The sequence below is a fragment of the Glarea lozoyensis genome (assembly GCF_000409485.1).
Source record: "Glarea lozoyensis ATCC 20868 chromosome Unknown GLAREA16, whole genome shotgun sequence".
Lineage (NCBI taxonomy): Eukaryota > Fungi > Ascomycota > Leotiomycetes > Helotiales > Helotiaceae > Glarea > Glarea lozoyensis.
The window spans coordinates 630,073-645,672 of NW_007360990.1; the positions used below are offsets into that span (position 1 = coordinate 630,073).

At 45.8% G+C, this 15,600-nt stretch overlaps 6 protein-coding genes across 6 annotated transcripts; 5 read left to right on the forward strand and 1 right to left on the reverse strand.

The window, feature by feature from the left end:
* Positions 1–255: 255 nt before the first annotated feature.
* On the forward strand, positions 256–1,800 carry GLAREA_07482 (Cysteine proteinase; the record flags this gene model as incomplete). Its single annotated transcript, XM_008082170.1, has 1 exon — positions 256–1,800. The coding sequence occupies one exon, from the start codon at positions 256–258 to the stop codon at positions 1,798–1,800; it is 1,545 nt and encodes a 514-aa protein (XP_008080361.1).
* Positions 1,801–3,143: 1,343 nt separating this feature from the next.
* On the forward strand, positions 3,144–4,310 carry GLAREA_07483 (uncharacterized protein; the record flags this gene model as incomplete). Its single annotated transcript, XM_008082171.1, has 1 exon — positions 3,144–4,310. The coding sequence occupies one exon, from the start codon at positions 3,144–3,146 to the stop codon at positions 4,308–4,310; it is 1,167 nt and encodes a 388-aa protein (XP_008080362.1).
* A 1,048-nt stretch (positions 4,311–5,358) lies between these two features.
* On the forward strand, positions 5,359–7,004 carry GLAREA_07484 (C6 zinc finger protein; the record flags this gene model as incomplete). The annotated part of the gene is made up of 3 exons (XM_008082172.1): positions 5,359–5,982; positions 6,044–6,184; positions 6,231–7,004. 3 exons carry the CDS (start codon positions 5,359–5,361, stop codon positions 7,002–7,004), a joined length of 1,539 nt encoding a protein of 512 aa, XP_008080363.1.
* Positions 7,005–7,852: 848 nt separating this feature from the next.
* Positions 7,853–9,646, forward strand: GLAREA_07485 (Seven-hairpin glycosidase; the record flags this gene model as incomplete). Its single annotated transcript, XM_008082173.1, has 5 exons — positions 7,853–8,097; positions 8,148–8,320; positions 8,370–8,957; positions 9,013–9,503; positions 9,554–9,646. The coding sequence occupies 5 exons, from the start codon at positions 7,853–7,855 to the stop codon at positions 9,644–9,646; spliced, it is 1,590 nt and encodes a 529-aa protein (XP_008080364.1).
* A 302-nt stretch (positions 9,647–9,948) lies between these two features.
* Positions 9,949–11,938, reverse strand: GLAREA_07486 (FAD/NAD(P)-binding protein; the record flags this gene model as incomplete). Its single annotated transcript, XM_008082174.1, has 3 exons — positions 9,949–10,048; positions 10,103–11,621; positions 11,668–11,938. 3 exons carry the CDS (start codon positions 11,936–11,938, stop codon positions 9,949–9,951), a joined length of 1,890 nt encoding a protein of 629 aa, XP_008080365.1.
* Positions 11,939–14,080: 2,142 nt separating this feature from the next.
* GLAREA_07487 (uncharacterized protein) lies at positions 14,081–15,345 on the forward strand (the record flags this gene model as incomplete). The annotated part of the gene is made up of 8 exons (XM_008082175.1): positions 14,081–14,248; positions 14,329–14,370; positions 14,440–14,739; positions 14,796–14,858; positions 14,917–14,973; positions 15,027–15,089; positions 15,204–15,263; positions 15,316–15,345. The coding sequence occupies 8 exons, from the start codon at positions 14,081–14,083 to the stop codon at positions 15,343–15,345; spliced, it is 783 nt and encodes a 260-aa protein (XP_008080366.1).
* Between the last annotated feature and the right edge of the window lie 255 nt (positions 15,346–15,600).

Consider the following 15,600-nt stretch of genomic DNA (forward strand, 5'->3'; position numbering starts at 1 on the left):
AGTTCATTGTGTTCTGAGGTCCGACGCTCAAATGGCACAAAGAAAGTTCTTGTTTCATTGAAGCTGTACTCGGCTTTATTTGCTCTGAACAGTGAGTAGCGAAATCGTATATATGGTTTTGTACAGTTGCTCGGATTTTACTTCCGGGTTTTTTCTTCTTCCAATCTTGAAATAACAACTTGGAAACATCTCATAACAGAGACAAATCAACAACACTACCCTAAGTCAAATCGACCAAGAGGCGAAAGCCCAGAAATGAAATATTGCGATGTATTTTCGCCGGACGGGAGTACGGGACGGAATATGACTGTGGCCGACGCTCGAGAGTTAGGAGGCGGCCAGCCAATATCAGATTCGACAATAAATGGAGTATTACATCTCGGGAACCTATTCGAGCCGACTCGCGATGCGGTTCTATTAGATGCAGGTTTTCTAAATCAGCTAGAAACGCTCATAGATTCCTCTGGCATTACTGCCGCGACTGCACAGATGTTGGTTAGTACGGCACCACCCACTCACGGGAATCGCAGCACGTGCGTCTTAATGCCATACTGCTTCGATCACTCTGATGAGAATGCAGCACATTGGGTTTTGATCGTTCTCCATCGTCGTACCAATCAATGGCTTTTGTTTTCTTCCTTAAACGGTTATCAACAAACCTCAAGTAAGCGAAGAAAGGTCCAAAGGCTGGTAGATTTCTGTGCTCAACGGTGGAACCGGAAGCGAAGTCACATCCGCGCTAGCCCGGCATTCATTGAAAGTGAGTGCCAGCAACAAGATGATCATGTCAGTTGCGGCATCTTTGTCATCGAAAATGTGGCTACTCTGTTTCGAGATGGTACGCGCCTGACCGATTTGAGGCACGTTAACGTAGATCCAACAGAGAAGAGAAAAGTGTGGTTCGAAGCGCTCTTTGGCATATCATATCATTCAGCTGATTGGGGAGCACTAGAGCCCGTACAGTATCAGCGCTCGATACCGTCCTGCCCCAATGGATCTGAAGACAGCGCTAGCTTTAGCAGTAGCAATGATGAGACGGAGAATGTGGGAGCCGTCAATAGTGTGCAGATATTGGGAAACAGAAGGAGGCAGTCAGTGTTCGACCAAAGTCTTGGCTCAGAAGTCATCTTCGTTCAACAGAGCGCTCTAATGCATCTACCAGCGGGCTCCTATCGATTTGTGGGTAATCAACCCACTGAAGACTACTTAGTGGAGGCTTCTGTTGACGCTATTCACAAATTCTTGCCTCGTAACTCATGGAAGCAAATACACAATTCTAGCACTGACAGCTCTCCCGCTAGCACGCTCTCACCTACTTCCTCATTCGGCAGTGGTAGCACATCAGACTTTGGTTCAGATACACCTAGCCAGCAAGGACCTTCTGGCTCGATATCCAAACTAAGTCAGTCGCCCAGCTTTACCGCTGCTTCGCTGCCGAGTCAAACGGACGCCACCGCGTTCACGCCCTCGCTGCAACCGGTCATGCCTACGATTTTTACTCCTTCTTTTCAGCAGAGGCAGCAAGTAGCATCTCCCTTCCCTCCTCTTACAGTTTATACGGCCTCATTATTTCAGGTTCATGAACCACTGTACACTACTGTATCCACATCGCAACAACTAGGTACCCAGATTCCAAATCTGTATCAGCCTTCCAGCTTCGCTAATCCAGAGACTGGCAACGCGTTCCATGGCTATCTCAATAGTCATACTCTAGGATACGTGCCCTGGTACGACTCTTCAGATGCCGATTACAATCCAGCGAGGTATGGTAGTGTGAGTCATCCGGATTTCTTTGATTAGTTCAACCGCCAGAACCAATGCTCATATGTATATATGTATATATTCATAAATACATACTAATCCATTATGCCAGCTAATCAAATGGTGCGGATGAAAAAAGCTTGCAGGCCAGTACTTTGTTTATCCGTAGTTCGAATTGTAAAATTATGAATGGCGTTCAGTGTACGGTTTGATCTCCAGATGCTGTTTGCAGATGGACTTTGATCCTACGAAAAAAGAAGTTGATAATAATAAGAAAATATAAAAAATGAAAAGACTTTTAAAAGTTCAATTCGATTGGTACCATAGTTACATGTAGATAATACACAATGCATACATAGAAAAACTCACTTGTCTAATTTTGCTGAGTACTGGCGCCGTCAGAAGCGTTGCATTTACCTTCTCTTTTTGTACTTTTCGTTCTTTGTTTGATTAGTGGCTTCTTCAATTGTGGTTTGCAAATGTAATGTAAGTCTAATCTTGTGCATGATGGAATGAGACTAGACTAGACATTTACAAATCACAATGCTGTCTGAAAGAAAATCCTAGAATCAAAGAAAAGACTGCTTGATGCTTTAAAGCGGTTAGTGCCTTGAGGAAAGTTCTACACACCACATTATCTTCGCTTAAACTATGCTCTTTTAAGAGCTAACAAGTTGGCAACCTCAGGTGCAGTACATGATGCCAACTTTACTTATGGAGGCAAAGATTCGCTCATGACCATTCTTATGTCAGAATTTGACTATTTTTGATCATTGTACCTCATAACATCTTCCGTTTACTGTAATAGTTTTATTATTCTCCACGCTTATGTTGATGCACAGCTGAATGTAAGGGTAACGGTTCAATTCATAATCTATACGTAAATCTGTAATTGACATTTTATTTAGCACCACCAATTAATTTGCTACATACTATTGATGTCGCATTGAAGAGTCAATGTCTAGCGAGCATTAGCACCAAGTACTCAAACACGTGTTGATCAATTTATGGTCAACACAAAAGAGTAGCATTTTGATATCTCATTTGCACCCTTCCAGAAGGCGCGCGCGTAGTAGGAACGAAACCAGTATCACACGCTAAACAAACAAGAGGAAGCATCGACAGTAGATTTCTACTGTAGATTTGTTAATAGCAAACGGGCGCCTGCCTAGATTGATGGTATAATTCTAATAATTGAATGTTGATCGTGCAGAACAATTGGTAGGCGTGGCGGAACAGCGGCTTAAACACACCACAACAAAAGCCACAATCCCCTTTTGTTCTGTTCTTCTCAAGTATAAAAAGAATTTCCGTCCTCCAACTAATTTCCTTCCATTTCATCCTCAATTTGTAACAAGACTTTGAGATCAAACCTTTCAAACATGGACCGCAACGATATTCAAGACATCCAACATGGCAACCATCTTTCAGCCAATGCGATTAATATCATCATTCGCATGCAAGGCCCAGGACTTCATCCTGCGACTAGAACCCTGATGTCAGCTGGGTGGTTGAATCACATCGAAGACGTGAAAGCTGCATCCACAGAAGAAGCCGCACGGTTGGTATCATGTTCCGATCTTTCGAAGAAAGTGCACCACAACGATTCCTGGATTATACCGTACCTGGTCAAGCATCGTCGTGGAGCTCTAGGAAGCGCTCCTCAAGGACATTGGATCTATATTCTTCTTAGCTTTGAAGGCTACATGTGGACTATCGGGGACCCAGGCGAAAAGATCCAGACCGGAAGCCCAGAGTTCAAAAGAATTACCTCTCTAGTTAGTTTTTGCAATCAGACACTAAACGCCGGAGGACCGTGGGAGTACCGAAAGACTCCATCAAGACCTCTTATAAGAGATGAAGACTGTGGGATCCATCTCATTGAAAATGTTTTGGCGCTCATACGTGGAGACAACTTACGTGAAATTGACTGCAAGAGTCTACGAGGTTTCTACCTCGATCGTCTCTCTAGGAACAAACTTCTTCCTGGCCAGATTCCTGATCCGATAGATGAGTATGAGATTAGATGGGAGTCTTTTGTTCCACCGAAAGCGGTACAGCTGGGCCGCTTCTGTGACTTGACGGATCCGAAACAACAAGCTCTTTACCAGGAAGAAATCAATCGTCAGGCACGTATTGATCTATCTTTGGAGCTTCCTGAAATCGAGGGGACGACTTCGCAAGAGTTGAAGAACCACGGAATCTTTGCGCCTCATACCACGGACTTGCATGACCCTTTCGCGAGGGAAGTCATGCGAGAAAAGGTCAAGACTGTGGTCGCAGAAGAGAAGGTAGCAATTGAAGGTCGCCGCAAATCTATCGCAGGAGGACTCGCGATGGTTAGACTTGATGATGAGGATGCAAATGACGTTTCTATTCCACGAGTGAAGTCTCCTAGGCCAAACTCGTGGTCGCCTGCTTCAAATACGCCCCTGGTGATCCACAGACAGACCGTGATTAACAACATCACGAATAACTACTACAACACACCTCCCCCAGTACAAACTGCTGGATCTAGCAATCAGCCTCCCCAAGATGGGGAGCTGTGAATGTCTAGATAGACAATAGCGTGTATACTTGACCAACGCGCAAGACAAGCGATGGCTGAGGTACCTCCAAAGTAATAAACTTAAGTAGACGAGAACAGCAGACGTGCAGTACTGCTTTTCTCTTCGCGGAAGTCACTTTTCTGAGGCCGATCCTCAAGCCAGACTTGATAGAGGCTCTGTTTCTATCTTCTTGAACGCTGGCTCTCTTCCAAAATTCTTCTGGCTTCAACAGAAGAACTATTGACACATCACAGTGTCTTGGCTCTGCTTCCGCTGCATGATTCTTCCATGTGGTCAGGAACAGCTACCACAATGTACATAATACTTACTCCTCTCCAAAATATATCTTTTTCTTTTCCAATCGTGTCTTCCCTGATCGTGCCCTGCCTCTGCCATAATGTTAAACGCTATTTGGGTCTTGCGCGGTAACCCCTGCACGGCGAGCTGTATACTTGATCGGGACTAGCGCCACTGTGCCTTGATGTAGCTGAAAAGACAACAAAAACAATAATAATGTAGCTGTAAAACATCAAAAAGAACCAAGAACTGTTTTCGCAGTTGTACCTCTCTGTCTCAGTGTTAGTGAAGCAGGAAAGATATACGAAATCGCGACTAGACTGCGGAAAATAACAGTATCCTTCGTTCGCTACATATGTAATATATCCAGGGTCAAATTCAGCATCTTGTATGATTGTTCGATCGTGTGGACGGGAAAACAGTCGATCTTAACTACATCTAGATTGCTTATCATGGTCTTCTGTGGAAAGCCAAGCAGAGGTTGCTCGAACTGTCGAGCGAGGCGCATCAAAGTAAGTGTTTTGATATTTTGTTACGCATAAGCATAATATAAACCTGGCATTGCATGATGAAGAAGCTGGCTTTCCTTGGAAGCCAATCATGAGAGTAGGAAGACAAGATCCAATGCTTCAGAGTTTCGGCAATCGGGTGTATCGCCAGATATTGAGACCTAGCTTCGACGCGGTGGCCGCTTAGCCTGTCTGTTTAGACGGGTCATCATTGTTGGAAGAACAAATGCTGGACTTATCCAATGCTGACTGATGTGAAGTGTGACCAAATTAAGACTGGTTGCTCGCAGTGTTTGAGGGCCGATAAAGCATGTCCCGGGTACAGGGATTTGACGAAACTTCTTTTTCGGGACGAAAATGAGACTGTCCTGCGAAAGGTCAATTCCTCAAAAGACCACACTGGAGTCCAGGGTACCAGAAAGGTGGTAAATCTGTTAACACCCAGGACAACCTCGCCAGAGAATAAATCAACCACTTCAGGCGTGACTTGGAAGTCATTGATATTGAGGTCTGCCGCAAACAGTCAGCCTTTATACAAGCAAGTGTTTACTGGTATAGAAGATGAAGGCATCAACTTCTTCTTCGCCAATTATATCACCGCTTCCTCGAGAACGAAGACTTGGAAGATCAACCCCTCACAATCCCCTCTCTGGGAATCCATGCGCAATAACCTAATACTCTGCAACGCCGTGTCAGCTGTTGGACTCGCTGGTCTCTCGAATGTGCGCAAGAGCCAAACACATATGATTGTTGCCAGAAAGAAATACGCGGTAGCGCTGCATGAAGTCATCTCTATCTTGGACACCACTGACTCAGTAGACTTGAACACAACCTTCAAAGCAGTGACAATGCTTGCGGCGTTCGAGGTGAGTGCCTATACAAAAAGCGAGTTGCTCAAAGTTGGTACTAACCAACAAATAAATCTAGATCGTCAGCGGTACATCAGAAGCTGCGGACGGTTGGGGAGCACATATAGGAGGAGCCGCAAGTCTCCTGCCGATGATTAATGCACGGTATTCTGGAATTCGGGCCGTAACTCGAATCCAAACGCAAATGTTTTTCTCGGTCGTAAGTGATCCCACTCTCAACGAGAGCAAACCTGACGCCTGTGAAGATGATCAAATGCATAACGAAAGCCGAACGGGTACCACAAAGTCTCGAGCGATGGTGTGCCGACATCCGAAAACTGATTCACTTAGATGATGCTCCTGTTGCAGATTTAATTTCGATTGCTGTGAGACTTGTCAACTTGCATGCTTCGACCCAAAAGACGGATAGTTTCATTGATTCTTCCGACGTTGCCGAAGAAGCCTCTCGGCTGGAAATCGAACTAGGTCATTGGGAAAATTCTCTTCCGATTAATTGGCGCTTTTCCGTGATCCCATGGAGTCAAGATTCGGAGGATATTTACAATGGCCATATCCACGTATATCAAGATCTATGGACCGCGCGAGTCTGGAACAACTACAGACAGACCCGTATTCGAGTTAACGAGATGTTCCTTGTTCATGCCGACTCTCTCCGGAAACTTGGGAAATGTTCCAACGAGGATAGGGTACAGCGAGGAAGGTGCCTCGCTACAATCTCGAGAATCGCAGAAGATACATGTGCAAGTGTATCGTGTCAATTCCACCATGACGCTAACAAGAAACTTCTCGAGCAAAGGGCGTCGCAGGCGTCAGGAGCATACCTCATACTATGCCCTCTTGTCGTCGCAGCAAGTGCTATAGGCGTCTCGAAGGCCATCCACGACTTTGCTGCGAGGAGATTGGAAACAATAGGGAAAACAAAAGGAATCCAGCAAGCGTTATATATGGCTGAGAGAGCGAGGATTAACCGTGCTCGATGGGAGACGGCGAGATTAAGAAGAGTACAGGAGCAAAAGTAGACTTGTCTATGAGTGACGGAAGTGTAATTGAAGTTGGAATATCGTAAACGAAATTCATCCTGGACGTTTTTACGAGATGTCGGATGAGCTCACCGAACAGCGGACCGGTAGCGGCCCGAAAGTGGGCCAACTCCTCTACAGGACCGACGACTACCGAGCCAACATCACCGTTACTCAAATCTTTCAACTCAATCCCTCCACTCCCAACAAAAACAACCCTTCTTAACTATCTCAAATCCTTCAGAAGATCATATTATGCAATAGCTACAACGTTACTTCGGTACTACTTCTCCATGCATGCCATCGTTCTCCAACATGAAATAGCATCCTCTTCTCAGACCTCCTAGTACGCATCCGGAAGGCGCTGTTCTTGGTGCATGCTGATCATTAAAATGCGGTGTTATGATCAATGTGACGCCTGTCACTCACCCCGCACATTGTGGTCAGAAGCCACCACGCTATCATGGCCCTAGCAACCTCTCCCCTCATTGTCGACCCAATTCAGGGGAAGTAGCCAATCCGGACATCCAACTTGTCTGGGATGAGTTATCTAGAGTTGGACTTATACCATCAATAGTGGGCGATCCGGACCGACGATGCTTGAACGTTATGTTCAAGTGAACACTGTTTAGACTCCGATGTAGTGAACACAATGAGCACGGCTACGGCCTGCAGCTTTCCAGAATCGAGGTAGCACTCGAGATTTGTCTACATAAAGTTGTCAACCCCCAGGTGCTCCTTCCTTGCGAAAGGTTTCTTCTGTTTTCTTGCAAATGCTCCAGAACGGAGCTGGTCTATTGAAACGACGACGAGTCCCTGCTGTTCAGTAGGCAAATATATTATTTACAATGGTCTCCTTCCGTTTCGTTCTAGCAGCACCTTGCTTCGCTCTGCTATTGCCATTTACTTTTGCAATTCCGCATAGTAAAGATAATCTGAAGAGGCAAGGAAGTCGCCCTGATGACCATGTACTAAATCGACAGAGAGCGGATGCAGTGAAGGAAGCTTTCACATATGCGTGGAATGGATATTATAAATACGCCTTTCCTAATGATGAGCTAAATCCTGTGAGCAACGGTTTCAGCAACTCCAGGTGAGTGGATGCATGTCAAGGCGGAAGGTTTTGGTCTAATAGATGTCTAGAAATGGATGGGGAGCAAGCGCAGTCGATGCTTTCAGTACTGCTCTAGTAATGCAGATACCTCAGATTGTCAACCAGATTCTGGACTATATCCCAACAATCAATTTCGATGAAACAGCAGATGAGATCTCGTTATTTGAAACGACGATTCGATATCTTGGCGGATTGCTTTCAGGTCAGCCGAATATCCCGCTTCGATTTCGTAAGTGACTGACTTATGAAAGGTTACGATCTACTGAAGGGCCCGCTATCAAACCTCGCAAAGAATACCACAGCTGTTGATGCTATTCTGACCCAAGCACAAAGACTGGGCAACAACCTTGCATTTGCTTTCAACACACCAACAGGCATTCCAAGCAACAATCTTTATTACAACCCAGATAGAACAGATGGCTCAACAACAAACGGTCTTGCTACGACCGGAACTCTAGTTCTAGAATGGACTCGCCTTGGCGATCTTACTGGCAACAAGACCTTTGGCGATTTGGCTCAGAAAGGAGAGTCTTATCTCAACAACCCGCAACCAGCCACCTCGGAACCTTGGCCAGGACTAGTAGGGATGAACATTAACATCAACACTGGCTTATTCGAGGATGCATTTGGTGGATGGGTTGGTGGTGCTGACAGTTACTACGAGTATCTCATCAAGATGTACGTATACGACACGACCAGATTTGCATCCTACAAAGACCGTTGGATCAAAGCAGCAGACTCCTCAATCGCCCATCTCGTCAGCCACCCCTCAACCCGCCCAGACCTGACCTTCCTCTCCGTCTACAACGGCAAAAAACTAATCTACGAATCCCAACACCGTACGTCCCCCCTCCCCCTCCCCCTCCCCCTCCCTCGCTAATCCAACCCTCACAGTCGCCTGTTTCGACGGCGGAAACTTCATCCTCGGCGGCCTCGTCCTCAAACAACAAAAATACATCGACTTCGGCCTAACCCTCGTCAACGGCTGCGAAGACACCTACACCTCAACCCTCACCGGCATCGGCCCTGAATCCTTCCGCTGGGTCCAAAACGACACACTGCCCACCGACACCAGCAACCCTGGCCCGCCTGCATCCCAAGCCGATTTCTACGCCAAAGCAGGCTTCTACATCACCAGCTCGTACTACATCCTCCGTCCTGAAGTCATCGAGTCGTTTTACTACGCGTTCCGCGCTACCGGGGACCAGAAGTACAGGGATTGGGCGTGGAATGCGTTTGTCGCCATCAATTCGACCGCGCGAACGGGCAGCGGGTTTGCGGAGTTGAGGGATGTGAATGCGCCTAAGGGAGGTGGGTTTGTGGATTTCCAGGATAGCTTTTTGTTTGCGGAGGTGTTGAAGTATAGTTATCTGATTCACGCGCCGGTAAGTTTTGTTTGCGTGTGCTATAGAGGGGGTGTGCTAATTTGGTACAGGATAATGTGTGGCAGGTGGAACATAATGGGGTTAATGAGTGGGTGTTTAATACTGAGGCGCATCCGTTTAAGGTTGTTGGTCCGCCAATTTGAAGATGTGATGGTTGCTACGAGTGGAGGAAATGCGATAATGACATTCTTATCTTCTACACTTCCTAAAACCAGAATCCCTTTGAATGCTAAGTGAATAATCCTCATGAGCTTAAATGTTTTGTTGCATATCGCACCAAATTCACGTCATGGAATATTGCATAGGGGTTCAGAAAGTAGGAGTTAATGTCTTGGGAACCATGGTATTGTCATTGCCAAATTCTCATCCCAGAGACCACCTCGTCTATGTATTCCATCCAAGACGCATCGGTATACTTATATATACAAAAAAACCAAACCATGCTCTACGTCATAAAATACTTCGGACCCTCACCACCCTGCGGTGTAGTCCAATTGATATTCTGATTCGGCACCTTGATATCACAAGTCTTGCAGTGGATGCAACTATTCAAGACTCGTTAGCGCTGTAATACAAACAATGACTACAGGGCAACTTACTTCTGAGCATTAATCTGAAACCTCACGCCGATATCCTTACTCTCATCCTCAACATACTCATACACACCCGCCGGACAGAAACGATTCTCGATACCCTTATACTTAGGCCACTCTTCCTGGGCATGTTTATCCCAATCTGGAACGCGCAAGTGGACTGGCTGATCTTCCTCGTGATTCGTCCCAGTGCGACTGACGCTGGTTAGGATGTCGAAGGTGATTTTGCCATCCGGCTTCTCGTATTCGATCTTTGGGTAGCTGTCTGCGGCGCCGGTGGCGTCGTAGTCTGTGCCTTTATGCTTCAATGTCCATGGTACTTTGCCTTTCAGAATGAAGGCTTCGAGACCGGAATATAAGACACCGCCGTAGAGTTTGAGGGGTGAGTGGAATGAGGGTCGCATGTTTCGGACTTCTTTGAGCTCTTTCCAGATACTGGATTTCCGGAGTGAGTCCTCATAGTCGTAAAGGAAAATTGTACCAGAGTCGCTACTGCTCAGTGCCGTCCATGTAGCCTCGGCCGCAAGCATTCCAGACTTCATCGCAGTATGCGTACCCTTGATTTTTGGGACGTTGAGAAATCCAGCAGTGTCTCCAATCAAAGCCCCACCTGGAAATGCGACTTTGGGTATCGACTGGAAGCCTCCTTCATTCAGAGCTCTCGCACCATATGAGATGCACTTTCCACCTTCAAGAACGGATTTGTATAGTGGATGTTGCTTCATTTTTTGAAACTCCCCATAAGGTGACAACCAAGGATTTGGATAGTCGAGTCCAACAACGAGACCAATACTAACGAGGTTTTCACCAAAATGGTACATCCAACCACCACCATATGTGTCGGCCGGCAGAGGATATCCCATCGAATGTGTGATTTCTCCCTTCTTGTGCTTCTCGGGTTCTACTTCCCACACCTCTTTTATGCCAAGTCCATAAGTTTGTGGCTGCGATTCGCTCCGTAAATCGAATTTTTTGATAACCTGCTTCGTAAGACTTCCATGGCATCCTTCAGCGAAGAGCGTCGTTCTCGCATGGAATTCCATTCCTCTCTCAAAACTGTCTTTTGCCTTTCCTTGTCTCGAGATTCCCAAATCATTTGTCGCCACTCCTTTAACTGAACCATCTGTTCTATAAAGCACTTCCGAAGCGGCAAATCCAGCATATACCTCTACCCCGACCTCTTCAGCTCTCTCACCAAGCCAACTTGTGAATTGATTCAAACTAACAATATAATTTCCCTTGTTATGCATCTGCGGTGGCGCGGGAATAGGTATCGCACTCGATTTAGTGAGGAATCGCATCTTGTCGCTTCCAGTTGCCGTGGTTCCATCGAATCTGTTCTCATTGTCCTCGGCGAGCCAATTCGGGATCAATTCGTTAATTGCACCAGGTTCTATCACCGCCCCAGACAGTATATGTGCTCCAATCTCCCCCGCCTTCTCCAGGACCAATACTCGGAATTCTTCATTTCCAGCTTCATTTGCGAGTTGCTTTAATCTGATTGCCGCACTCAATCCAGCAGGACCTGCCAAAGTCAGATGTTGTTTGCCAGTGGCAGATGAGAAACTGACCTCCTCCAACTATACACACGTCGACCTCGTCACTTTCTCTGTCAATTGTGTTTGGATCAAAAGTCTCGTCCGGTGTGGCAAGTCTTCTAGCAACCGAAACGGAAAACGCGCGTTGCTGTAGAATTCTCTTGCTCGCAGATAATTGCCCGCGGGGTCTTGTGAAGCTCAATCCTCCCTGTCGCAGTGGGGAGAAAGAGGGCAGGACTCTGGGAGATTGTCGCCTCACCAGACTGCGCTGCAGGCGGACAACTGCAGATCTGGATGAAGCCATGGTGATGTTGGCCCTCACCACATTTCCTGCAAATATTAAGAAGTCAACAAAATACAATTGGTGGCGGCAATAGAATACCGAGGCATAGGCTATGATTGTAGAGAAATGTTCAGTACCCCGAGCACCGGCCTGCATCGGGTCGAGTCGGCAGCAGCCAATGATGTTGTGGTTGAATCAAATTGGCTCTAACTTAAAGTAGCCTAGTCTAATTTTTCTCCTTCTTCTTCTCAGTTTCACAATCTTTTGACAACTGGGGTTGGTCACTTTATATAGAGTAGTACTGTTTATCATAAAGTATAATATAAAGTATATTTTATGTGATAGTTTACTTTATCTTCTGCCTGAGGCAGAACTTTTTAGGCCAATAGAATCGTCAGGATTATACTTAATAAATAATATATATTTTTAGATACTAAAATGTCGAAAAAAAGGGGTCTTTCGTAGGCTCTATTTATGCAAGACTGTACATAATTCATAAATCTATCATCACCTACTTTACGTGATGATATAATATAAACATTTTTACGTGATTATATGATTATATCATGATAAATGCCGAACCCTATTGACAACACCATGATCTTCTATATACTTCAAATTTAGCCGTGCGAATCTGTTGATAATTCGGTTTGGGCTATTAAGATTTTTGTCTCAAAGTTTTGTTGACTGGACGTCCATCGATCCTGGAATGAACCATCACTCTACGTCTTCTTGCTGTTTGCTGCCATTTGGATTATGCACCAGTTTTTCTTTCCTACGTGTATTTTTTTTACGAAGAACTTATGCTCAGTCAGTCGCTGGCAAGTTTTGGAAAATCATTGTTGAAGAAAAAATCCGGTCTTACTTGCTTTCGGACCACTACGCATTGAAGGTTACCCAAGTGGACGAGTCGTACTGACAATTGAGTCGTTCTGGAGCTATTGCCTGTGGATTTGGATTTATTTAGGAGAAGCACCTTATGGCGAAATACTATGGGAGCAAAGCCTAGATTAGATTCTTTAGGATATGCCGACGCTTCGAAGTTCCATTTGCTACAAAGCAGAGGTTGTTTGTTGCTCTCTATTGCGTCTGGGAATGTTCCTCTGCAAAGCGTTTCTGGAAGGACGAAGTTATCTCGATATCTGTTATCTTTATATCGCATTGCTTCTCACAAGTCTCCATCCTTTCGGTCTGGTTTGGAATTTATCGAGCTACGTCTGCTAGAAACAGTCTTAATAGAGCACGGCACTTGCTCGTTATGGCGCAGTCATCGAGATATCTCGCTCGATAATCACGTCTCATTGCAGATCGTTATTTTTATTTTTAGCGGACGGCAGGTTGCTACAGCCGGCATGGTTTGATGTACGGTTTGATCAATGAGCCCTTGTCGCTTCGGAACGCCTTTCACAAGGGATTGAAGCGGGGATGCTCCGTGCATCATCAAAACAGCAAGACCACCTCCCTATGATTTTGAAGATCTTCCTCAAAAGACTTGGGAGTCGTTGAGTTAAGGCGTGCCCAGGTGCATCACTTTCTGTGGGCAGTGTCCATTATCCGGAGGTTTCGAACAGGCCACGTCCGCCAAGTCTGAAACATCCCAATTGCAGCCTGTCTCATCCCTTGGCACTCCTCGTCGCAGCCAATCATGTACCTTGAAATCTGGCATTGGGAGACGCGGCTCTGTTGGATTGCTCCAATTATCTCATGGTTTCTCTGACTATTCATCCCTTCATGGTATTCTGTGAGCTGTTTTACTGGTTCTTCAACTGAACTTCGTCCCGTCGACAGACCATCTCTGTCGCCTTGAGATGTAGATCAGACGAGTCAAGCAAGTATGGAGCTAGACTGAAGTCACATCGTTTCAACGGGATTCTCCTTCACGAACCTTGAGGATGTTGTGATCATCGATCAATCGAGGTGATGAGCAGATATAAAGCTGGGGGATTTCCGTGCCAAGAATGTATTCTTCATCCACTTCTATTCAGATTGCTGTGCATTCAAACTATTTTCTTCTTTCCAAAGAGGTGAGTCTCTTGGCATTCTCAGGAACTTACTTTGCTAACCGCCATTAAGCTGAGCTCATTGATTTAATTTTCTTCACTCATTCGCCTCCTAATCCACAGCTCGACTCTTAACTACCACCACCGACTATAATCCATCATCATGAAGAACTTCGGCGTCATCCTCACTTTCTTTGCTGTTTCAGCCAGCTCTGTTACCGCACTTGCGATTCCAGAATCACAAAGCGCCATGGAAGCACGATCACCATATCCAGTTCTAAGCACACTTGAAGATCGATCACCAAAGAAGAACAAGGGAGAAGCTGCAGCAGTAAGTCCACCAAAGACACATCATGATAAATTGCCGATGATTATTTCTGTTTGGTTGACATTTACTTACTCTACTTGCAGGCGAAGAATGCAACAGCCGTAGCTGATAGCAAAGCAGCTCAGGTACGTGAGACGCTTTCCATGTTCAGATCCATCTTTGAGCGTAGAACCAGTGCTAACAAGATGGTACAGGCTTCTGCAGGAGCATCTCTAAGCGCTGCGACAAATGGAACAGCTGCTGCGGACGACAAAAAAGCCGCGAAGAAGGCAGCGAAGGAGGCCGAGAAAGCAGCCAAGGCCGCAAAAGCCAATTCAGCTGCTCAAGCGGATTCTGCAAATGCTGGAAATCAAGGTGGTAACAACGATGCTGCATCTGAGATCACTGGGCTACTCTCATCGCTTGGTATCAACCTCCGCGATGTCGACAAGCGATTCCCAAAGAATGAGAAAGCTACTGCTGCTGCTGGAGCTAAGGCAGCCGGAGCCAAGGCAGTAAGGACTTAACTGTTCATTCCGTCCATTATCCAGAAGCTTACTTTATTACTTAGGCGAAAGCAGGAAAAGCAAACAACGCCGGAGCGGCGGCTGCAACAGCTACTTCTGCAACTCCTGTGAGTACTCTCCCTTTATGCAACAACTGTCATTTCAGGAGACTTACTCGGTACATAGGCGAAAGCAGGAAAGGGAAACAAGGGTGGAGCGGCAGCAGCTAGTTCTGCCTCAGCTGTGAGTCTCGTCTATGCATCTGAGATGATAAGTGCTAATATTTTGTTTCTTAGTCTGCGGCCTCTGCCTCCGCAGCAGCTGTCGCGGCAGAAAATGCCAAAGAAGATAAAGCCAAAGTAAGTACTTCATCCTTCTTACCTTCAATAAAAAGCTATCAGCACATCTTGTACTTCAACATGCCTTGTTTCATCTTTCACGTGATCTAGATGTGGAAATACTGACTGGCATAGGATGTCAACGCGAATGCATCAGATGGAAGTGCCGGACTCGCCGCAGCAGCAGCAGCTCAAGTAAGCTCTTTGTACTCTTAATATACACTATGTGCTAACGTGTTTTCTCCAGGCCGCAGTCGTAGCAGCTGGTGAGGCATAGATCCCACCTTCACTGGTCGTGGTCTATGAGCGTCTAGGGGATAGAGATAAAAATGGTGTGTAAAATAGAAGAATAACAAAATTACCAATACTTCAAAACACAAATGCTGAGTGACAAACCAGAACAAATATTGAGGCATGAATGAAATTTCTTGTGACATCAAGGTTGTATAAGCATCGTATATGTAGCTATGTACTTGCAAAATAGATATCTAACAAAATAATAGCGAATGTCTTTTCCCTCGTCTCCTAATGC